Genomic DNA, 25,866 nt, shown 5'->3' with positions numbered 1-25,866 from the left:
AATTAAATACATTGTCACAGATATCACAGTTAATATAAGAGAAAAGGTCTTAGTTCTCTCAATTCTAATATTCATGTGGTCTTCATAAAAACACATTGAAAAAAGTTAATATTTACCTGAGGAACACTCCACTGCCACTGTCCTGGTAGACACTGTGCAGGGGCCTAAGATGAAAAACAAAATGAGAACTCACCTAGATTATAAACCCTTTATTTATATCTTATATAACTATACCACCTTTTATATGTCATGTTTATATGTTATAAGCAAAGTTAAATGGGTAACTACATGCAGAAGAATCAAGTTAGACTCCTGCACCATAACCCATCTATAAAAATTAGCTCAAAAGGTAACCAAGACCTATGAATAAGAACGATAAAAAGCTCATGGAAAAAAACAGGTATGAATCATTATGATTATTATTTATGTAATTTTTTAAAAATCATGACACCAAAAGCAGAAGAAACAAGAGGTAAATAGGATTTCATTAAAACAAAAAATTTTTATGATGTAATGACACCAGGAAGCTGTACAAACAGGGCCTTCCTGGTGCCCCAGGGATTAAGTCTCAGTGATATCATCTCTACAGCATGAGTTTGCTCCCTTGCCAAGGAGCTGACCCATACAAGGTACAGCACACCTCTCCTGTCTCACCCACTGCTTCTCATTACAATGTATTTCAGTAAATCTGCCTGTTCTACTCCCCACTGTGTCTCTGGTGAATCCTCTCACCCTCCATACCTCTGGCCTATACCTATACCTTCTATGTGATTGATTCTTTTTTTTATAAAGAAGTGAAAATAAACCTACAGAATAGGAAACAATATTTACAAATTATGTATCTGTTAAGAACTTGTATCAAAAATACACAAGGAACTCTTTTAATAATAAAAAGACAAGTAACCCAATTTAAAAATAGGTAAAGGATATGAGTAAATATCTCATCAAAGAAGATAGACAAATGTCCAATAAGCATATGAAAATGTATTTAATATTAATATTATTAGTCTTTGGGTTACAGAAATCAAAACTATAATGTGATACCACCTCATATCCAAGAGCATGGCTGTAATCAAAAAAGATAGATGGAGGCCTTCTCTGGTGGAACGATGGGTAAAAGCACAGCACTGCAAGTGAGCCACAGAGCTGCTTCAGTGCAAGTTTGATCCCCAGAGCTGGAGGAGACCCACATGGCACAGCAGACCTCCCTTGGCCTTCTCACTGCTCCCCTCAGCAGTGTACTGCCTCTGTCTTCCTATTCTGCTCCCCACTCTGTCTCTGGTGAATCCTCTCACTGCACATCTGGCTTGTACCCTAGTTCTGTATGCATAAATAAATAAATCTTTAAAAAAATATAGGTAGATGGTAATAAGTGTTAATGAGGATGTGGAGAAATTAGAATACTCATAAACTGGTGATGGGTGTGTAAAATGGTGCAGCCTTTGGAAAACAGTATGACGTGCCTTTAAAAAGTTAAACAAAAATGATAATATGACTTAGCAATTTTATTTCTAAGCACAAAACCAAAGAGAAATGAAAACATCCATGCAAAAACTTGTACATAAATATTCATAATAGCATTATTTACAACAACCAAAAATGGAAACAGCCCAAGTATTCATCATTTGAGGAATGAATAAATAAATGTAGTATATATGCACACACACAAAATGTAATTTTATTCAGCTACAGAAATGAGTGACGTTTGATATATGCCACCACATGGATAAATCTTAAAAACATTATTTCAAGTGAAGGGAAAGACTATATAGATTCCACTTACATGAAATGTGCAGAATGAACAAATATATAAATATAGAAAGATTATTGGTTGCCTAGATAGAGGGAAAAGAGGAGAAACTGCTAAACGGTAAGGTTTTTTTGTGGGGTTATTTAAGTGCTCTAAAATCGACTGTGCCATGGTTGCACAACTGTGAATTTAGTAAACACTACTCTACCACTCACTTCAAGTAGATGATTTGTAACGTATATGAATTATAGCTAAATAAAACTTATTTTTTGAAAATGTTAAAGTACTTATATTATAAAATGACAATATAAAACATACTTTTAATTTCTTAAGTTATTTCTGAAAAATGTTTATATTATTTATTTACAATTTCTAATAGTCTTTGAATTCTAATGTCAAAAAACAAGGGAATAAGAAGAACTTATGGGTCTACCATCTAAACCAAATCATTTTCTTTATTACTGACTACTTCAACTGTGAATGTATAACATCACTGTATTATAATGATGACCAAGATAATGTGATACCTATATTCCCTAAACTAAATTTAAAAAGGTAGAATAATATATAATTTCTTAAGAAAATATGTTCATATTGGAACAAGTGGTTTGATGGAAGGTGTGCAGGGCATGTACAGTTATGGAAGAGCAAAAATGTAATCTCAGAAATTAGAAATCAAGAAAATTGTCATAAAAAGTTGAAATGATTTATACATAGATAAATAAAACCACTACTTGTAAGAAAGAAATTACCTGTTTCAATAATAAAACCTGATAAAATATATATCAATTTAAGAATTTGTATAAGAAACAAAAGATTCTTATCAAATTGGCAATTTTAAGGGCATGATGATGAATATGTGACTAGAAAGAAAAAGATGAAAGGTATCAAATACAATTTTCATTATAATTTAATGCTTACCTGGTAGTGATATGCAGGTTGCTGATAAACTGGCTGGGCTACCATCACAGGGGAACTAGATATAGAACGTGACTATAAGAAGAAAGAAAAATAGAAAAATTATCTCAGGCAAAATTCTTCAAAGTTATTTACAGTAAAATTTACTTTGTTACCTAAACCCCATCAACTGTGGTTTGTGATCAGAAATGTCATATTTCTTCCTCTTATTGATATTATTACCAACTACACGGAATTAATATATCTTGGAATTCCTACTTCCATGTAATTCAATATTCAATAATGTTAAAACCACCACCAGAAAAGTTTTTGTTAGTCTGAAGTATATGACCTCCAAAGGTCCAAAAATATTTAGAGAAAAGCAGCAGGTGAGCCTAGGGTGACATTGCCTATTTCTATTATGGGGATCAGAAGTAGATGGTTCTTACTTACATAGCTTTCAGAATTAAGTGAATAATTATAATACGATTTTTGCTGCTGATTTCTCACTAATTACAATAGCATCCTATTTCTTTTATTTTTTAAATTAAAGCAAATTAATCTATTGAAGCCTTTGTCAAATTCTATTTTACAAATCTGACATGTAAATGAGTTAATCATCCAATAAACTTACACGTGATATATCTGCTTACAGAAAGTACTTTTAACACTTCTTGATAATTCAAAACAATAGAGTAAATCCCAAATAAAGTCATATAATCAAGAAAGGAGTATTATATTAATTAAGGTAAAATAGACTTTAATGATAACAAGTGAAATTAATTTCTACAACAGGTATATGGACAATATCCATCATAGCTTCCAATAAGAGATGCAGTTTAATCTTTTACACTGCTGGTGAGAATGCAAACTGGCCCAACCACTATAGTGGACCCTCAACTTAACTAAAAATGGATCTACCATATGACTCAGCAATTCCACTCCTCATAGTCTACCCAAAGGACACACACAAAAAATGAATTCAAAAGGGAACCTGCACCCCTATGTTTATATTGCAGCATTATTTATAATAGCTAAATATGGAAACAACTTGAATGTCCAAAAACAGATGACTGGATCAAGAAGATGTGGTATACTTACACAATGGAATACCACAATCAAAAAGAGTATCATGCCATTTGCAGCAACAAGGATGGAGTTAGAAGGGATTATAGTCAGTGGAATAAGTCCGAGGAAAAAGATAATATTAGATGGTGTCACTTATGGGAGGAATATAGGGAAACTGAACAAAGGGTCAGAAAAAAGACAAAACTTGCAGGCAAACTATAGATCTGAGACATATAGCAGGGGAGAGTGAGAGGGCTCAAAACAGGAGCAGGAAAAGCATAAGGGACTATGGTGATAGTTCATAGTTGATCTGGTAGTGGGAGATTTATGGGGACTATACCTGAGGAGAGAAATGAAATATTGCTCTAAAATGAACACCAGTGTAAGAAAATAAAAAAGTTTAATTTAAAAAAGATGCAGGTTAAAACCATAATGAGATATCTCACACCAATGAAAAGGACAAATATTACAATGACTCCCAATAACAACTGCTAGAGAGGATACACAGAGACAGAAACCCAAATAACCCAGAAAGAGACCCTGACACATGGAAACTTAGTATTTGACAGAGGACTCATTTTCAATAACAGTGAAATCAGATGGACTGGGAAACATATAAACCCCAGATTTAAGAAATGTAAAAAACTGCAACATTATAATACTTAAAAATAAAACAGAATATATTCTTGTAATATAAACATACTTTAAGAAAAAGACACTAAAAACTGAAACAACAGAGGACATAACATGACAACATTGTAACAAAATATTTATCTATAACCAAAAAATTGTTAGTAGACCATTAGTAGACTAGCCACAAATTAGAAGATATTTACAACTCACAAAATTCATACAATGAACTTAAGACAAAAGACAATCCTAAAAGAAAAGAGGACAAAGGATATGAAGAGACAGCTCATAAAAGACAAGACTGGAATGGGCAATAAACTTCTGAAATATGGTCAATAGTACCTGTGACTAGAGATACTGACTAAAACAAGAAACATTTCAAAATTTAAAAAGTTGCAGATTATGGAGAAACTGGAGCTTTCATATACTATTGGTTTAAGTATAAACTAGTATACTTTGAATAGCTATTTGGCAACTAATTCAAAGACATGCATGCTCTACAAATACAAAATCCTACTTCTATGCAGCCTTGGCCAAGAGAGAGGAACACAAAAAATTTCCAGCGGCACATGTGCATGCATGAATAGGTTTAAGAGTATTAATTTTGTGATCCTAAATTTCTTATGTTCTTCTTTATTTGATCTTGTGTGTGCATGTCTGTGTACTATGAATTCTTCTTTTTATAATTCCTTTTCCACTATCCCCAATTTTCCTTCCCTATGAAAGGTGTACTTCCCATTCATTCTGGATGTAGGATAAAGTTTTGTTTTTGAATATAAATACCAATAAGGGCATCAAACAAATAGACAATGCATGAAAGCAATCTTGTTTGGAAAAAGAAAGAGCAAAACAAAGAGAGCTTGTATAAAAAATATTAAAAAGGAGTAGTACCTAATTTCATTCTGGATGGATCACTACATGATAGTCACAGGCATATAAACTTAATTATTTGAACTAGAAAATAAAGTCAGATTTTTCTAATAAGATTTACTGGGTGACTAGTATTAATCAGTTGGTGAATTTTGTTAACTAAGTTATAGAGCAAATATTTCCATTCTTTTTATTGAGATATAAATGACATAGCATTATATTAGTTTCATTATTTTAGTACTACATAATTATTCATTGTATATATATTCTGTGACATGATCACTATGCTATGTCTAGTTAACATCTATGACTACACATTGGACAGTGTCTATACTTAAAATCTATGAATGTTTAAGCTTTGTAAAAATAGAGTTAAAGCAAATCTACAATATATAATGTGCCTATTTAAACTTTGACAAGTTATAGACATCAACTTAAAAATGAATATGCATATTCATAATTTTTCAAAACAATTTTTTTTTGGTGATATAAAAATAAAAAACTTTGAAAGCCCCTATTCTAGATAAACTCTCACCAAATGCATACAAGATCTGGATGTTCACTGTAGTCTTGATGTAGAAAAAAATGTTAAGTGTCCATCTCTAAAATGAAATATTATAAAATATTGAAATAAGTGAACTAAATATACTAGGATCACCATGGTTTAATTGCAAACAGGATCAACATAGTTTAATCTTAAGAACATAGTGTTGGGGAGAAAAATCAGACTATTTCCATGGTATTTAAAAATTACCCAAAGCAGAGCTATATATTAAGGATACATGTCATTTGTAGTAAAAAACATAAAATGGACAGGAAAACTCTAAGTAGGAAAACAGAATAAGAAAATAGGGCAGGGTGCAAGGGGTGAAAGTGCAGCATATGAAGCTATCTGCAGCCATTGTAGCATGAGCTCAAACCCCAGCCAGGGAGATGACTCACATGGTACAGCAGCAGACTTATCCTATCTCACTCTCTGCTCCCTCTAGCAGTGTAGATAGGTCAGTCTGCCTGTTTTGTTCCCCACTCTGTCTCTGTGGAATCCTCTTACCACCCACCCCAAACCTCTGGCCTGTACCCCAGTTCTTCTATGCATAAATTTATTTTTTAAAAAAAAAGGAAATGGGGGCAAAGAGACTCTACCTAATTTATCATATTTTACTACTCCCTATTAAAATGTTAGTATCAAATAGACCTGAGCAGAATATAGCTTGCCAGTCACTGAAATATTTCAGATATAAAATAGTAAAAAAAAATATTTTGACAGTAATAAATGTAAGCTTTTCTAAAATCAAACTACTCACAGGCCAAGGTGGTGGGACCGAAGTTACCTCTGGAGTATGAAAATAAGCAACACCATTATGATAAGTGTAAGGATAGCCCGTTGAAGTTGTTAAATACATTGTTCCAGCTGCTGGCATTATACTGGAACCTAGAGGAAATATTAAATAATATTTGCAAAGTTTAATGAAACTTAAAAATATAATTTCCGAAAAATGTTTGTTACTGGTTCTGTATTTTCACTTTCAGAATTTGCACTCTACTTTTAAATTACTATTCTAATTAGAAATTTTCTAGTTAGTAATTTAAATTATTATAATTACTTTTACATTGTAAATAATATTATCATAAAAGATTTTGGCTTTAAAGATATAACTATGGAGGGCCCTCCCTGGTGGCGCAGCGGGTTAAAGCACAGCACAAAGAAGCTTAAGCCACTGAGCTTGATCCCCGCCTGCCCCAGAGGAGATCCACATGGCGAGGCAGACCTCTCCTGACCTGCCCGCTGCTCCCCTCAGCAGTGTACTTTGTCGATCTGCCTGTTCTGTGCCCCACTCTGTCTCTGGTGAATCCTCTCACCCTCCGCATCTCTGGCCTGTACCCCAGTTCTGTACAAATAAATAAATAAATCTTAAAAAAAAAAAGATATAACTATGGAATATATTTAATTTTCATTATTTATTTGTGCATTTTTCCCTATTAAAAAATCTGTATTAATTTGTGGTAGAAATAGTTATTTGACCAAAAAATTTTCTAAGATAACTTTAGTAAGTAAGAGAGACCTGATATTTTAATGTTCTATAAAATCTAATATTTCAAAAGAAGATCATAAAAACTATTGAAAAATATATTAGTTGTTAATACATACGAGGGATTCCTACTTGTTGTTTTCTTATTGCTGGACCAATGTTTAGTTTCTTATCCTTATAATTAAGTTTTTCAGCCTAAAAGAAGAAAAAATGTTGTTATTTTGGCATTGCTTATTATAAAGCTATTAAGGAAAAACTACTGAGGAACAATTTTTAAAATTCAGACTAACATTCTTATGTTCTCTGAAATCATCAAGGTATGGTAGAAAGTGTTTGGATTTAAAACGATTTGGGTCTGAATCTTGATTCCAGTGTTCCAACCCTAACTCCTCATCTGGAATATTGGTCAATCTTCTATTCGAGGACCCTATATTTGGGAATTCACCTGTTCATTAAATTTTATTTGTAACCCCCAATTTAATACTGTGTGTCAATTTAGGGATTATTAGTTATCAAACAGAGAGGTGAGAAATTTTGGAGTTGCCTTCTATTTGTGGTCCCTGCTGAGGTTAAAAGAGGTAGTTCTGTCTTCTTGTTTTTGCTTGTATATATAAACAGGAATAATTTTTGTATTTTCTTTAGTGCCATGTTTTCTGCACCCTGCTGGTGATTTTGCTATTTAAGATAGCCCTCCAGTGTAGTACTGAAGTGCCGATTAGTATTCCTAAGCACAAGACTATCATGTACCTAATGAAGAAAATGTGTTTGGAGGGTTTACTTTACAGTCGTGTATAATACTGTTGGCTGTAAGTTACATGTTAGTTAATCAACACTATTTAATATCACATTAAAAATGGTATTTTAAAACAGAAACACACATAAAAAAGGTTACATATTGACTGGTTAGTGAAAATATTGTGACTACAAGCTGTGGGGACCTAATCCTCTATTTCCTCCAGAAATAATAGTTTAGTCTTTGCTACCTTAGTGCTCATGGCAACCTCATAAGAACATAACTACTATATAAATAATGAGAACAGACTGCATATGATTTAATAATATCTAATTCAAATTCTTCCTAAAAAATTAAATGTTATGTTTGTCATAATTTATTGTACTGAACAACAGACTTTTACTTTTTCTATGAATGCTTAGTTTAGATAGCTTTTTATAAGAAGGAAATAATTTCAGTTAACTTCACTTATTAACTACTACTCACTGTAGTGTTTTTTAGGAATTCAAAGTGTTAGTGACAGTTCACAAAAGATTACCCTGAAGTTTTTATGTTAAACAGAGAATAAGGTGAAAAATTATTACAACTTTGTGACCATCGTGTTTTAATGATTTGGAATTTTTATTAATCTTATTTATTTTAAAATTTATTTTCTTACATCATTCATTTTTGTACAGTATTTGACTTCAATCTTATTTTTAACTTAATCTTTAAAGACAAATTTCAGAGATTTTTTTAAACTATTTTATTTGATTTTATTATAATACTTTATTTTTACATCATTTTGTGCCTTTTTCCATCTCAGTTGTAATCCCCGAGGACTTCCTATCACCAAATCACCCATATGCCATCACCATAGTCCTGTGCATTCCCCCGTACCTTTTCAATCTCATTCTCCACTCCACCCCTGTAGAATGTCTCAGAGATCAATTTTAGGAAGCAAATAAGTTAGAAGAATTTTTTTTAAAGCAACTTATCATTGGACTGAAATTCTATAGTTAAAATAACACCTTAAAAGATTAATTTCAAAGAAGTCCCCAAAATGAAGTTAAATACATCAAAAGATCTTACCTCTTGTAAAATTTTTTGTGCATCTTCTTGTGTTTCAAAAGTGATGAAACCATACCTGAATAAATGCATTAATTATTTTCTTAGTACATCACACTAGTTATATTAAGGTTTTAAAAATTTTGTTCTTTAAAAATTGGGCACTGCACTTCTCTAAGCTACAACAGTGTGTAAAACTAGGAGAATCACTCACTACTTACTAATTTGTCACCTCTATCTTAGGGGACTGAAAGGAAAAGAAAATAACAAAACAAAACTGCCAAATATCAGGAAAGAATTTTAGGCCTGAGTTATATAAAAGGCAGGAAAGCATGAGATTCATGTTCTGACTTACAAATTAGGGTGAAATGATTTTCAGTCCTAAGCAATTATTTTTAAAATAATAGGACTTTGATTTTAATAAGAATCAAAGTTGAAAAACTTAAAAAAATTTAAAATTTATCTATTTTTTAATATTGGTAAACAAGTATACAAAGATGTTACTACTAGTATGTATCTCAAACAAAATCAATTAAACATATGTATAGCACAGACTTTATGTCTGCTTTTCACACGTAAATATTACCTTGAGAATGCAATTTAGTAATGTTCAAGATACAAATACATGAAGAAGCCATGTTCAAGAAGCCAAAATAGGTAGGCAAAGCTAAAAGAAAAATAAATATATTTCCCTAAAGAGAAACTTCAATTTATGTAACTTAAGGAAACTCTTTAGAGAAATGTTAAATATCCTGACTACTATTTTCTTCAATTCATTATTACTGTATTTTATATAAATTTTCTTTTCCTGGTAAAGGCATTTCTTTTTCTATTTTGTGTAAACATTAAAAATGGGTTAACAAAGTAGTTTTATACTAGATATTTTTGGTAGAACACATACACCACCCAGTGGAAAATGAATAAAATACAGTTTACATTTTCAAATGTGGTTTTCAATGATTTTAAAAAAGGATATTACACTACAAGTGCTACTAGCTCAACAAAAGAGGTACAATCTTACTTCATCCTAATATTGTTTGTCAGTCTGAAGAAGTATCTTGTCTATTTAAAAATAACTTCACTGAAGGATATCATCTTTCTCAGAGTAACCACAAGTCATACATTATTTTTTACTAATACAGTTTTCTTCCACTCTTCGGTCCCTTCCTTTTATATCTATAAATATGTATGCCTTGCCATTCTATCAAGAAAACAACCATTGTTCTCTACTGCTTTATCCATTTTCCCAGAAAGTACATTACATGAAGCACCTTTGTCTTCTCTGAAATTGGCTTTTGTATATACCAGTCTACTTAAAGAACTTTAAAGTCATTAGGCATTTTTAGACAAATTTCACTGCTTCTTCTCAATTTTCATTTCCCTTGACAATTAAAAATCATCCCAGTTAAGGGTTGTATTTCTCAAATAAGTCTTCTACTTAAGTCTTTGAGGTACACCCCACAGACATTTCTGATGTTAGCTTTTTTCAAATAAAGCTCTCTCTAATATAAGACAGGTATATCATTTAAAAAGTGTATGATTTTTTAGCTTCTGGTTCCTGAGCTATTAGACATTAGCTTCTCAATAGTGCTTGTTACCTAATGGTCTCTGAGTTCATGTAAGAATAACTTTTTAACAAATTAAGAAACATTATTATGTTCCCTTCCCTTCAAAATACATAAAGATAATTTAAATATAAACTTCAATATACACAGGAGAAGAAGAAACAGGAGATCAAAAGGTAAGCGGAAAGAACAGGGCATAGAGTTATTTTTTTACAGATAGAACAACAGAAAGTTGGCAAGCAAAATCTAGGAATCCTATAAAAATACAATTGCTTATTCTATGTAGTATCTACAGCGATACTAACCCTTTGGATACGCCAGCTCTGTCATTTACAATCTTCACTTCTTTTACAGACCCATATTGGGAAAAAAATTTTCTTAAATCATTTTCATTTGTCTAATACATAAAAGAGAAAACACAAAACAAGCTTAATAATAGAATATAAGAGTGTCTCTCATAAAAGCAATGCATGAAATCATTAGGCTATTAAATCAATATAAACTATTTGCTTTAACTATGCTGTTAATTATTTAATTTAATGTTAACAGCATTAAATTAACAGCATTAACTATGCTTTTAAACTATTGTAACATATCTTTTAAAGCTGAAATGTTTTAGAACTGCAAAGTAAGTTACTCTTTAAAGGAATTCTTGTTCTCTAATTCACCAGTTAAAATTTGAATTGGGCATGGCTATAACTACAGTAAGAGCATATTACTTACTACTGGTTCTTGTGGCTCAGAGAGATGTATAGTCATGCAAGTGGAAGAAGATTATGCTGGCCTATAACAATTATTTTAATAAAGCATGGTCTCTAGGAAGAACAAGGTTTAACGAATGTATTTTCAAAAGTACTTGAAAGCTTTATTTGTGCTAAGTGTAGTGTCTCCAAGATTCAAATACAGATATTTTATCTGTATTCAACATAAATTTTATAATATTCAAAATAAAAACTTTAGCCATAATTAGACTATAATTTACATTGTCCTCAAGAAAGGTTGTGGCATATCTAGTTTTAAATGATGTAATCTCATTCACAATGCCTTTTCTTAAAGTATGCTCATTAAAATCACTGCAATTTCACTTCTGGTTCAACTATAGCTGTTCTCATAAGTAACTTTAAATACTCCTAGAAAAAATTTTCTTTATATACAGAGGAAAAGACATCTTAGAGCAGAGCTATGCCACTTGAGTTTCACTGCCAACTCATTTCTTAAATATGCATGTTTAAATATATTTTGGTTTCAAGTTGTAACATAAAACCTGCTAAACTGAAATGAAAAATACTGTTAATCTGAGAATAACAGAATAATTCAATGCCTCTTATTTCAATAAACATAAAAGGGAATCTGGCAGAATAATGATTTCTATTAGAGATCTGAAAACATACAACCTTTTCTGAATTACTAGTTTACTTTTGCAGTTCCTTTGTCATAATGTAAGGAGACAAAGTTAAGATCATTAAATATTAGGAGGGCTAGGCTGTGGGCTTCTAAAGAGAAGAGATTTAGAATGTTTGTGACTGCTAAAAAAAAAAAAAAAAAGAATGTTTGTAACTGCTTTCCACTACAGTAAACTACTTCCTTGCTGGCATTTATCTATGTTTTTAGAAAAGACATGAGAGAGGCAACACTAGTAGATACCTTAGATAAGACTACACTTTAACAATAGCTCCCATTGGTAGCTGAGAGGTTTAAGAACCTGGACTATCCTAGCCATATACATGTTTACACTTATTGATCATTTATTTTAAAAACTATACCAAACTATGTTAGCATAAATTCTGAATACAAATACCCAACTTGAATATTTATGGTTAGTTATTAACATTTTCCACAGAAATAGAAAAATTTTTTATCTTTTGTCAATTCATAAGAGATCACTTATTTATATTGAGTAAATCAATCATGTACTTAAAAGAATTATTTTTACAATAATTGTGAAACATTTCTTTTGAACAGAAAAAAATTAATTCCATTAAAACTGTGATAGCTTCATTTTAGGGAAATAATGAGTTATGTCACATATTATACCTGCATAATACAAGTATTATTATTTTTTAATTAAGAGAACTCTCCCTGTAATTTCTAATGTTTATAGACACTTAGAAATCCTGTATCTCCACATGAGCACACATTCATTTCCTGTAGGTGTTTACTAATACCTACTATATGAGGGTGCTACAAACTATTTTCTGGAAGACATAGGTTGATTATGTTATTTGATATATTACTGTTAACATTCTTTATTCTGACAAGGACAAAGCCCTTTTGGTCACCAGATTTTAAGTTAGACCACGTAATCTGCAAAAGATGAAAGTCTAGATTACTTAGGAAGCAGAGATGAAATTTGGGATAAAGAAAGGACTTCACAGGAACTAAGTTGTGTACGTGTATTTAACTGAGTCTTGAAAATTTTAATCACTTATTATCTGGGCTACTGTAATTTTATATAGAAAGTATAATTTATGTGGTATGGTGAAATGAATACTATAGAACTATGAGTCAGAAAACCAGGATTCTAGTTTTCACCCTATCACTGAAAAGTTGACATGCTATTAACATGTCAATAAGTCTCCATTTCCTTGTATGTGAACTTGGTAGTGATATATGCTTTCTTTAATCTACATTGCTATTAAAATAGTTTTTATATAAAGACAATATGAAATCTACTAATCAATCCAAATAGAAATTTTTCATTATTTTCATATATACACAAAGAAACAATTTGTGAGAAACAAAATAAATTCTAATACAAAAAAAATACACTTTGTTGTATGCATAAATAAGTACCTTAAAATCAATTCCTCCTACAAAGATGCGATTAGGGATCACTGTTCCATATCTTGGGGCACTTGTTGGATTATTCAGAGGCCCAGGTGACACGGGATTAGGGGAGGAAGATAATGAATCTGTTTGCGTCTGATTTGATGTTTGCTGTAAATTAAAATTATTTAAAGTTTTAGCACTGGATATACATTTTGATAGTCTGAAAGTAAGTATCTCACAAAATTATTTAGTGCAGTGGATTTAGATTTTTCTTTTATTCTAACATTTTGAAGATTATAATTAGTTATTAACTTTGTGTACCAATAAAAATACAGAAAATGCAGAATCTACCTACTATGGGTAAAACTTTAAATATGTTTTGTAAATACACTTATGTTAATTAAATATATCATTTAAATATTATAAACATTAAGGAAAAATATCAATTCAAAAAGAAGTCTGAGAAAGAGAAAAATAGACCTGGACAGTTAGCTAGGAGCTGGCCTGGAATGACCGGCTCATTCCCGGTGTTAGCCATTGGTCTGTAACTCACAGCTAGGCTATGGTGTTCTCTTTTCAACACAACATCACCTTAAGACAAGGATCCTATATGATGGTGATGGATAAAGATAAAAGCAAGACTACTCCATATTTAAGTTTGAATACTGATGAAAACAAAAATATTGTCCAAATCACAAGAATGAGCAAACCCCCGTCTATCCTGGCTGATATGAGTAACTACTCCTTTTTTATTAATTAGATTTAATCTTGATCTAAGGTTCTTTCTTTCTAGATAAGAACTAATACACCTAATGATAAGATTACTCCCCCTTCCTGACATGTATTTCAGAATAAATCCCTTTTTCAGTGTCTTCTTTAAAAATTGCTGACCAAGAGCCTAACTAAGCTCTGTAAGTCATTTCTAACAACCCTCTTAGTGAAAGAGCCCGCAAGTGCACGTTCTTCCTTGTTGTAATAGTTAAACAGACCCAATTTATTAACTACTGATTTGTTCTGGGTAAAAGACATCAACAAGTTCATAAACTCACAATTTTTCAGGTCCAAAGTAAAAAATTTAAATAAAGATTTAAATAAAATTTATCAATTTAAAGATTAGATTGACTACACAGCACTATTTACAATAGACAAGATATGTAAACAACACAAATGTCTCAAAATAAATGGATAAAAAAATTGTGCTATATTTATCAATGGAATTATTACTTAGCAATCAAAAAAGACACTCATGCTATTTGCAGCAACAAGGATAGAACTGGAAGGCTATCTAAAATTAATCAGAAGTAAAAAAAATACTGGATAATCTAATCTCACTTATATGTGAATATAGAGAAACCAAAAAAAAAAAAAGGTTGAAAAAAAATCAAAACTAGCAAGCTGGCCATAGAACTGAGGCATACTACAGAGGAGGGGGTGGGAGGGATGGCAAAACAAAGAGGAAAGAACACAAGGGAATATGCTAATGGTTCAAGGGTGATAAAGTAGTGGGAAAACAATGGGGACTGCAACTATGTGAGAAAAAATCCAATTAATAAAAAAATTTCAAAAAGATTAAATTGACTAAGGTTATGTAATTCAGTTTTTTTTTAAGATTTATTTATTTATGCATACAGAATTGAGGTACAGGCCAGAGGTGCAGGGGCGGTGAGAGGATTCACCAGAGACAGAGTAGGGAGCAGAACCACCCACTGACGATGAAGTACACTGCTGAGGGGAGCAGCAGGCCGGCCAGGAAAGGTCTGCTGCACCATGTGGGTCTCCTCTGGGGGTCATGCTGAAGTGGCTTTAGCTTTTTAGTGCTGTGCTTTAACCTGCTGCGCCACCAGGGAGGGCCTAACTCAATTTTTTTTACAAATTTTACAAATTTTTTTATACCAAAGAATTGGGGTCAGTACATATGTATAATTTTGTCAGGGAACTTAATTTAAACTTTAATAACTACATATTAACATGTGAGCTTCTGCACAAAGGCAAGTAATGAAACTTAGGGTGATCTAAAAAAACATTGACTTGTTAATAGCATTTGGAAAAATATGAATAAAAAACATGCTAATTGTATTCCTTCTAAGGTCACTAAGTAGACTTCTGAGACAGTCTGATGATCTACTCAATGAGTGCTTTAAAAAGCTTTGTGTTCATAATTTCAGTTCCCTGAGTAACAAATACATGACAATGAATATCCAATTTAGGTAATGGGATTGTTCTTTTTCACATTTGTTTTCTTCTTTCACTTCATTGGCGAGTAAAACCATAATCCCTGAATTAATCTTTGCAGATATACAGAGAAATGACTAAGGCAGTGGTGATGATGAAGCGATGGGTTGGACCTTAACAACTCTAGCACCTCTCTCGTGTGCTAGCAAGGAAGTTTATAAAAAACATTTATTAAACCATAGAAAAATCACGTTTAATAATTGCAATTTTGTAGTTTTCAATGGCAAATCCAATATTAATAGCATTTCTCTGAGGATTTGTAACTTTATTCACTTTACTTACAAGGTGCCCAGAGTGAATAATTCTAGGATGCTTAGTTTTATTTTTCAACTATGGGTTTGTATTGCTAGAGAATAGAACAGTTGTAGTAGATAGATACAATTTGGTCTCTCTGCCTAATGTTTGGAGTACAGAAATTACCTCTTTGGTAAATTAAAAAACAAACAAACCAATCTTTGGGATGTTCTCTTAAAAACAAAATGAATTCAATGGATGAACTCATCGTCAAATTTGTTTCTATAGCCATCAACTCCTTATTATTCATTGAGAAAGGGATGACATTAATAGTAGTGTTCTACTCTCAACCTTGAGAAACTAGTTCAACAATACTGAGAAAGAATTTATAGACCAATCCACTCCATTGCTCTTTTACGGGCTCCAACTTCTTAATTTTTCTCCTGACTACCAACATACGATATATTTACTTGTCTCATTCATTGTTTGACTCTTTACACTAATATTCACGAGGGAAGGGTTTTTTGTCCCGTTCACCGTAGCTTTTAAAGAAATGATGGGAACTTAGTCAACATTTATCAAAGGAATGAGTTATCAATCATTTCTTCCTGCTCACTAGGTCCCAACCATTAAGCTGGAGCCTTAAACAATACGAATTAATAGACTGGATGTTTTTTTAACCCTCGGTAGAGGCAATGTCTCACTTAGCTTTGCATTTAAACGACGAAGCAAGCCTCAAATTACAGAGGCATCATTTTGCAAAAGTGCGAAAAGCATTTTGGTAGACGCGATTATTGGATTATGACAGCCCTTAACTCAGTAAAACTTAAACACTGACGCGTTTATGAAAATTTTCCTCCAATGCAGGGTCCCCGCAGAGCCTCCACCCCTGGGAAAAGAACCTGGAAATCTACCAGAGCCCGCCCCAGACGATCACAGGACGAAGGTGGGCTAACCGTCGCGATCACGGCCTCCGCGCTCCTTCCCCTCCGAGGCCAGCAGGACGAGGCGCTGGGGGAAATGGCCGCGGCGACAATTTCCTCGGGTTCTCTCGGGTCATCATGAACTTGGGCACTGACGCGAGGATCCACCCCCTCCCCACCAAAGTGCGGGAGGGAAAAGAAGGCTAACCAGCGAGAAATTTTGTCCCCCAAACCCGCCAGCAGCAGTGGCGGGAACCCTCAACGGCACCGACCGGGAAGTCGGCCTCGTGAGCCGCCAGCCCGGAGGCCCCCGCGTGGCGCGCGCTGATTGGCTGCCGGCGGGGCGCGGCGGCACGTTGCCGCGGCCTTGTGGCCGGCCCGGTGGCCTGCCCCGCCCCCCCTCCACACCCCTCCCCGCCCCCCGCTGGCTAGACCGTCTGGGCGTGCACGCCGCACTCTAGTGACCAGGTCTGCCCGGGCCCCCGGCCGGCTCTCCAGCATGTCGTGTGGGCCTCTCCGACACCCCCAGATCAGTCAGGGAAAGGAGGCGTCGGTCACCCTGGCCATTCCACGCCGAGGGCGCCTGGACGAGGTCCGGCCGAAGGAAGCGTCAAAGACGCAGCCCAGCCCAGTTTCGGCGGGAAAGCTGTTCCTCAAGCCCCGGACACCGCTAGGTGCACAGGGCCCGGCCACCCACGATCTCCCGAAACCTCCCGGGGTCCCCCGCAACTCTGAGCCGGCCCAGGGCCGGTAGCCGCACCTCGGCGACCCCACGAAATCACCCCACGGAACCTGCAGACGGTCGGCTCTCGCCGGCAGTCGATGGGGCGCCGCGTCGGCGTTTCTTCCCAACAAAACAGTGGGCGTTTGGGGGCTAGACCGCGCCTTTCCAGCCCCTCAGGGATGGAGTCCACGTTGTTCCTTCTCCCTGCTGCCCCCGGGGTCGGGGCCCGACCGCCTTACTCACCGCTCCGGACTCGCTCTCCATCTTCTCTCCGCTCTTAAAACACAGTGGGACAGGAACAAACCCCCAAAGTCTGAAAGCACCTTCACACCGAAGCAGCAGCACCAGGTTTCCCGACGGAGACACTCTCCCCCTGGCGGTGACGGCGGCGATGGCAGCTGCAGGGGCGCGGGCTCGCACCCGGGCCCTGAACCTGCCACCTAAGGGGCGGGGAGGGGCTGGCGACGTCGCCTCGGCGGCGGGCTGCGGTGCGGGCGGGCGCCGTAAACCCGGCAGTGGCGCGGGCGGGCGCGTTTCGGCGTTGACCCTTGGGTCGCCGAGCCGGGCCGTCTCGGGGGCGGAGATGGAGGTGGTGGGGACGAACTTGGGGTGTACGGATCCAGAACTCGATTCTGGGGCCACTCCTGCCTGCTTTCGGACGGCCGGGGAGGAGAGCGCGAACGGCTGTGCAAAGCTCCATGCACCGCACGCCTTTTCCTCGCCTCTTCTTTGGAGTAAAGTCGGCCCCTGGGATTAAGGGGTTTCGGGAAGTCGAGGTGACCGCAGGCTTTACTGAGGTGCAAAAGCGGGGCGACTTCAGTAGACTCTTGCAAGCTGAGAGTAGTTTCCAGAGTCAAACTTTGACCCCCGGGGCCTGACGCGCCAAACTCGGGGGCTCCGGGAAAGCTGCGGACGTCGCGCTGCACCTGTTGTCGCCGTCACTCATCTTTGCCGGGCAGGCGGGGGCGGCGCGGGCGGCCGGGCCGGGACCGCCGCGCAGCCCCGTCGCGTCTCAGCGCCCGCCACAGGTCCGCACCCCAGCGGCTACCGCAGGCAGACCGGGCCGGGCGCCGCCTGGCAGCCACACAGCCAGGCAGCGGGTCCTCGAGGGAGCCACCGCAACCCCTGAGAGGTGAGGACCGTGTGGCTGGGCTGGGCGCCCTAGCCTTGCGATCTCTTTTGAAAGAAGATTGTGAAAAGCATTTCTAAAAGGTAGTAGAGAATAACAGATAAAAGTAGAGAATAATATATAAAAGATATATCTGTAGCTTTATAATATACCCAAGTTGTAAATGATTACACTGAGTTAAAAACTCATAATGATGTTGATTAGTATTAAAATTAACATTATCATCTTGTGCCAGGGATAGTGTTTTATAATCAGTATCATTCAAGCATTTCATTCTGATAGCAACTTTGAGATAGATATGCCTGTTATCTTTATATTACAGGTGAGGAAATGGAGACTCAGAAATTAAATATTTTGCTTAAGGTTTAGAGGGTGATCTAACCAGTGGTCTTTGAAGTATTCATGATTTTAAATGTTTTGCCTTATATTTTTAAAGAATCAGCAATAATTGTTAACAGTTACACCAGTAATACCTTTTGTACTGTACTGTGAAGTTTGACTTTGGGTTATTGTACTTTCAAGATAAGTGTTTAAAAAATAAGCAGTGTGATTATATTATAAATTTTGAATCTGTTCAAAGATGAACTCTTCGTAGTATTTACCAAGATAAAATGGGGAACATAATTTTTTTTCATTGAATACAGTCCAACTAAAGCAACTTAAAGATCTGGATACAATAATACATCTAAGCTCATTTTCTCAGTTTTTAGTTTTTGTGGAAAGAGAATATTCAAGTTAAAATTCAAGTTAAAATTCATGTTCTAGGGCAGAATACTGTTGCTGTTCAATAGCATTAAAATTGATCTTCTTTGGGCATCCTTTTCCCAGTAATTGATCATAGATTTGAATAGTCATTACTATCTCTTGTTTGCCTTCATTTTTCCTTTTTGACTAAGAACACAATTTTAAAGACTGTCTTTACAGAGTAGGTGTTCACTCTGTGACACACAAATTAATCAGCAAAATGTAGGAAGCACTGACAATATTTCAAAGCCTGTGTTGGGTGCTAGGGGCTTCTGTGCTCTATTTACAGTATGGTTATTATCTGTTCTACTTGTAACTACTAATTCTTATACCAAAAGGAGTATTTTATTTTAAAATTTGAGTAAATATGTGAGATTACATCATTCAATTTAGTAGACATATAGAGTTCAGAGCAGCAGTGTCAGACCCCCGATGTACATTGAATTATGTTGCATGCTCACGTTGGTAGGAAGATGAATAAGATCAAACACCTGCCTTTGTGGTGTTTGGAGAAGGGGAGAAAAGACTAATTACTCAAAATAATCATATTTGAATATGCTTTTTAATAAATCAGACACAAGCAGTATAAAGAAATAAATGACCAAAGCTCTGTGTAAGGACAGAGGACAATATCAGGGAGCACATTGTCTGAGGCTGGGTAAGGGCACCATTAAAGTTGAATGCTCACCTGGGCAGGGGTGGGAAATAAGACTTAGAGCTACTGTCCTACAGCACCTCTGGGCTGGCTACATTCATTTATTTATTTAATTGAGGCAACATTGGTTTACAGTGCTGTATATCATTGAGAAGTATAGGACCATGCTCTTCAGGTGTATGTTACATACCACATCTACCACAAAGGCACCACAAAGTCTATTATGCTGTCCCTTCTCTACTTTCCCCCTTATACCTTCCCTTTGCTATCATCAGTTCTACAGTCAGATTTCTAGGAATTGTTATTGGTTTGGTTTTATTTGACCCTTTGTTTTGTTTCTCTATATTCTACATGTTATTCTACATCCAGCTTTTGTCTTTCTCGTTTTGACTTATTTCTCTTAGCATAATCCCTTCCAGTTCCTTCCAAGTTGTTGAGTTGTTGCAAATCACAAGTTGTTTTTTTTTTTTTAATAGCTGAGTAGTATTTTATTGTGCTTATATATCATATCTTCTAGGTCCACTAATCTTTGGGGAATTTATATTGTTTCCATTGCTTGGCTGTTGTATATAGTGCTGCAATGAACATAGAAGTGTAGATATCCTTTCAAGGTAGTGTTTTTGCATTCTTCAGGTAGATACATAGGACTAGAATAGCTGGATAATGTGGTAGATCTATCTTTCAGTAGTAAGAACCCTTCCTACTGTTTTCCCATTTTCCCATACAAACATTCCTGTAGTGTAGGAATGTTTTTTCTTTACATCTTTGCCAACATTTGTTGTTACCGGTCTTTTTGATTGGGGCCATTCTCACTGGCTTAAAGGCGGTATCTCATTGTGGTTTGATTTGTATTTCTAATGATAAGTGATCATCTTTTCATGTGTCTGTTGGTCATCTGTATGTCTTCCTTACAGAAGTGTTTGTTTACCTTTTCTGCCCATTTTTTATTAGGTCTTTGTTTTTGTTGAATTGTATTAGTTCTTTGTAGATCTTGCATTTTAGTCCATTATATGGCATGTAAATATTTTCTCCTATTCAAAACAATATCTTTTGTTTGTTTTAGTGCTAGTTTCTGTAAAGGAGCTTTTTTATATCCTTTTTTTTTTTTGTTGTTGTTGTTGGAGATGCATCCACAAAGACATCCCTGAAGCCTGTGTCATGAGAGGTTTTGCCCATGTTTTCTTTTATGTATTTTATGTACTCAGGTTTTTATATATGTCAGAAAGACTTTTATTTTCAATGAATTTCACTACCACATTCTCAGACTTCAGTAAACTGTTTAATATTTGGAAAATTTCCATTTCAGTAAATGTTGCAAATTGGGTTCCTTGAAACAGATTCTGGGTTTGCATGCAGGAGTTTTTGGAGGACCTGAGCTTGGGAACAATTTCTGGGAGAACTGGGCAGAGGAAGTTGGATTATGATGTTGCAATAGAGTCCTCAGAAGTCCTATGATGACCTTCAGAGTTGTCCCTAGAAATAAGGCTACTCCTTACTCCATTTATCTTTCTACAGTCATTGGATGCAGGCTTTTCCCTGATGGAACTGACTTTGAGATGACTGTCTTTTCCTGAGAATAATTTCTGAAGAAGGAATCAACTGTGGACAACCGATACTCCCAGGACATATGGAAAAAAGGGTTTGTATGAAGGGGGATTTAGGTGTACAATGAATATGCTAACCTGTCCATATATATGCGGTTTTATTTATGGGGCTCAACTCTGTCCCATTGACCTGTGCATCTGTTTTTTTTCTAGTACAGGCTGTTCCAACTTTACTGTGATTTATAATATAGCTGGAGGTCTGGAAGTGTGATTCCTCCAGTTTCTTTCTACTTTGTCAAGATTGCTCTTGCTATTTGGAGTCTTTTGTGATTCCATATGAACTTCAGTAGGATTTGTTGCAGTTCTTTGAAATATGCCATTGATATTTTTATTGCATTGAATCAATATGATACTTTGGGTAGATTGGTGATTGTGACAATGTTGATTCTTCCAGTCCATAAACAGGGAATATTTTTCCATTTCTTTGAATCTTCTGCTTATTTCAAAAGACCTTGTATATATCTTTTACCTCTTTTGTTAGGTTTACTACTAGATAATTAATTTTTTTGATGTTATTGTAAGTGGGATCACTTAATTTCTTCTGACTTATTGTTTATGTATAGTATTGCAACTGATTTATGTGTTGATTTTATACCCTGCCACTTTACTATATTGATTATTTCAGTTAGTTTTTCTGTGGAATCTCCACCTATATTATCACATCATCTGCAAATAATGATAGCTTTACTTCTTTCACAATTTGGATTCATTTTATGTTTTTCTCTTGTCTAAATGCTGTAGCTACAACTTCTAATACAAAGCTGAATAGTATTGGTGAGAGTCTTGTACGGATCTTATTGGAAAAATTTCGATTTTTCACCATTGAGAAGAATATTAACTATGGGTTTGTTATAAATGATTTTCATTATGTTAAGCTATGTCACGTTTATTTCCAGTTTTTTAGGGGTTTTCAGTAAATGGATGTTGGATCTTAAATAATTTCTCACACCCATTGATATGATCATGTGATTTTTATCTTTCTTCTTGTTCATGTAGTGAATTATGTTTGATTTTTAGGTGCAGAAGCATCCTTATGTTCCTAATATGAATTCCACTTGCTCATGGTGTATTAGTCTTTTAATGCATTGTTGGATTTGGTTTGCTAGGATTTTATTCAGAATTTTTCATCTGTGGTCATTAGGGAGATTAGGCTGTAATTTTCTTTTTTGTGTGTTGTCTTCGTTTGGTTTTGGTATTAGAGTAATGTTGACCTCATAAAATGTATTTAGATGTATTCCTTCTTTTTCATTTTTTTGAAGTGTTTGAGTAAATAGGCATTTGTTCATCTTTGAAGGATTGGTAGAGATCACTTGTTCCTGGACTCTCATTTTTTGGAAGAAAAACAAAATCTTTGCCTAATCCAGAAAAACTTTTTACAAAGGTGATATAAAACAGTTTCATTATTGAATAAACAGAAAACCTGTGGTGAGTATTTCAGCAAACTGCTAAAGTATTGTGAGACAGAAAGGAATTTTTTTTTAAAGATTGACTTATTTGTGCATACAAGAATTGGGGCACAGACCAGAGGTATGGGGGTAGAGGGAGAGGATTCATCAGAAATAGAGTGAGGACCAGAATAGATGGATTGACTGAAATTTACTGCTGAGGAGAACAGTGGGCAAGAGCTCTGCTGAGCCATGTGGGTCACCTCCCTGACAGACATCAAACTTGTGCTGTAGTGGCTATGGATAGCTTCATAGTGCTGTGACTTAACCCCTTGTGCCACCAGGGAGCTCCAGAAAAGGAATTTTGCTATCTCACATAGCCAACCTGATACAGCTAATTACATTATAGTCGTTTACATGAACGTTACCTGATTATTCAGTGGTCATGTTATTGACTTTATCCTGTAGAAAAACAAACCTATTATATCTTTGTAACAGGTAATTTTGCATATTGGAGCATACCACCCACTAAAGTTAGGGTTTTACTTTCTAACTGAAAATCCCAGGTAGAGGCACTATGGCCCTTGATGTATGCATTGCAAAAAAATACAATAAAAAAGAAGGTAGTCCAGGAAGCATTCCTGAATTGTAAGAATAGCATTATAAACATCTTCATGTACTTGAAAAGGAGAGGAAGGAAATCTGAAAGAAAAAGGAGAGAGGAAGAAGTCTCTTATTTTCAACAGAGAGAATTAAGTTTCCTGTTTTTAATTTGTACTTGTCCTTAAGCTGTTTCTGTATTTGTTTAAGGTTGCGTCTCCTGGAAGCACTGAAAATTTTTAGAAACAATAAAAAATTTGAAGCCATCGGCAGGCATCTGGAACATAGTCTTACTGATCACTAACTTTTGGTTGACCATCTGGTTTTTTTGTTTTTCTTTCTGGCTTATATCAGTAAGCATGATATTTTCCATTTCCATCCATGTTGCTGCAAATGGTGTGAATTTATCTTTTTTGATTGCTGAGTAATATTCCATTGTGTATATATACCACATCTTCTTGATCCAGTTATCTATTTTTGGGCATTTGGGCTGATTCCTCATCTTCCATATTGTAAATAGGGCAGCAGTAGACATAGGGGTGCAGGTGTCCTTTTGAATTACTTTTTCTTTTTTTTAAAGATTTACTTATTTGTACATACAGAACTGGGGTACAGGCCAGAGGCTCAGGGGTGGTGAGAGGTTTCACCAGAGACAGAGTGGGGAGCAGACCAGGTAGATCAACGAAGTACACTGCTGAGGGGAGCAGCGGGCGGGTCAGGAGTGGTCTGCCACACCATGTGGTCACCTCTGGGGCAGGCGGGAATCGAACTCATGTGGAAGTGGCTTTAGCTTTTTAGTGCAGTGCTTTAACTCACTGCGCCACCAGGGGGGGCCTTGAATTACTATTTTTGTGTGCTTTGGGGAGATAAGTAGGAATGGAATTGCTGGATCACATGGAAGTTCCATTATTAGCAGTTTGGGAAACCTCTAAGCAGCTTTCCATAGCTGTTGGACCAGTTTGCATTCCCACCAGCTGTGCAGGAGAGTTCCTTTTTCTCCACAACCTCACAAACATTTATTGTTGCTTGCTTTTTAACATGTGCCATTCTCATTTTAATATGTGAGGTGGTATCTCATTGCGGTTTTGATTTGCATTTCTCTGATTACGAGTGATGCTGAACATTTTTCATATGCCTGCTGGCCATCTTCATTTCCTCTTTAGAGAAGTTTCTTTGTAGCTCTTCTGCCCATTTTTTGATGGGATTGTTTGCTTTATATTAGCTGAGTTTTCTCAGCTCTTTGTATATCTTTGTGATCAGTCAGTCCTTTATCATTTGTATTACATGTGAAAATTTTCTCTGAAAGGGATATTTAAATACAGTGTTGTAGATACAAACAATGTTAGTGGGGATTAACTTGGAACTTGTGGTTTTTGATGAAGTTTCTGGGAAAGATGATATTTGAACTGAATTTTGAAGAAAGAATATATATTTTAAAAAGAAATAAGAAATTCTGAAAAAAAGGGAGAGGGGGAGGGTCTTTTTCCTTATGTTAGTGAAGAATGGTAGGATAGGCTTTTCATGTAACCAAGGTAGGAAAGCATGAAATAGCATGTGGTATTCAGTGGCATTCAAATAACCTGATTAAGACTCCACTCACATCATGGCTTAACAGATGGTTTAAATCATCTTCTCCCCTAAACACAATTATAAAAAAAGAAAAAAATTGCTCAAAGGAACATCCAGAGGTTCACCAATGATTCCCAGGGAGGTTTGACACTGAGGTTGACGGCTTGCTATAGGCATGGAGCTGGAGGAAGCAAAGGGGGTCAAGGCCAGGACTATGGTGATCCCTGTCCACAGCACAGGGTGGAGACTGCCACTCCGTGATGGCCCTACTGTGTTTGGTAAATTTTACTAGAGGGACTTTCCAAAAAAGGAGTGCATGCACATATGAACTACCAAGCTCAACAAAGAAAACTCTCTCCCCACTACCTCTCCCTATGGAAAGAGAACAGAAACTCTAGGCAGAGCCTAATTAGCCCCAGTTATGGAGAGATTGGCAGTGGGTAGAATAGGTGGGAGAGATATTCCTCATTCCCTTGGAAAGACTCAAGCAAGTGAGATGTAGCACCTTGCAGCTCAGATTTCTCACCTGGTGGTGGGGATGGTAGTGGCTGCCATTTCTGGGTAATCTGAGGAACATAACTCACATCAAGCCCCTGCCTGACAGTGCAAGGCTAGCTGAGTCCTGTGTTTCATGCCCTGAAGATCTAGCTCCCCCTTGCCAGGTGACTCAAACTTGATGGAATGTGACCTACCACAGAACAGGACAGC

General features: G+C 35.9%; 1 protein-coding gene across 2 annotated transcripts in view; it reads right to left on the bottom strand.

The window, feature by feature from the left end:
• BOLL (boule-like RNA-binding protein) overlaps window positions 1-18,044 on the bottom strand; it is a 30,501-nt gene extending 12,457 nt beyond the window's left edge. Inside the window, exons 1-8 of one of the 2 annotated variants that reach the window (XM_004674407.1) lie at window positions 17,716-17,940; window positions 13,384-13,527; window positions 10,896-10,987; window positions 9,050-9,104; window positions 7,365-7,440; window positions 6,520-6,647; window positions 2,672-2,743; window positions 117-164 (exon numbers count right to left, since the gene is read on the bottom strand). In XM_004674407.1, coding sequence (XP_004674464.1) covers window positions 117-164; window positions 2,672-2,743; window positions 6,520-6,647; window positions 7,365-7,440; window positions 9,050-9,104; window positions 10,896-10,987; window positions 13,384-13,527; window positions 17,716-17,736 — 636 coding nt within the window. In that variant the 5' untranslated portion in view covers window positions 17,737-17,940. Of the gene's footprint in view, window positions 1-116; window positions 165-2,671; window positions 2,744-6,519; window positions 6,648-7,364; window positions 7,441-9,049; window positions 9,105-10,895; window positions 10,988-13,383; window positions 13,528-17,715 lie in introns of both variants that reach the window. The other variant, XM_012725957.1, reaches the window with a different exon arrangement.
• Between the last annotated feature and the right edge of the window lie 7,822 nt (window positions 18,045-25,866).

The sequence above is a fragment of the Condylura cristata genome, unplaced genomic scaffold (genome assembly GCF_000260355.1).
Source record: "Condylura cristata isolate star-nosed mole 26May11 unplaced genomic scaffold, ConCri1.0 scaffold00002, whole genome shotgun sequence".
In the NCBI taxonomy this organism is placed as follows: Eukaryota; Metazoa; Chordata; class Mammalia; order Eulipotyphla; family Talpidae; genus Condylura; species Condylura cristata.
Note: the sequence above shows the minus strand (reverse complement) of the source record. Positions and strands in the feature narration are given on the sequence as shown.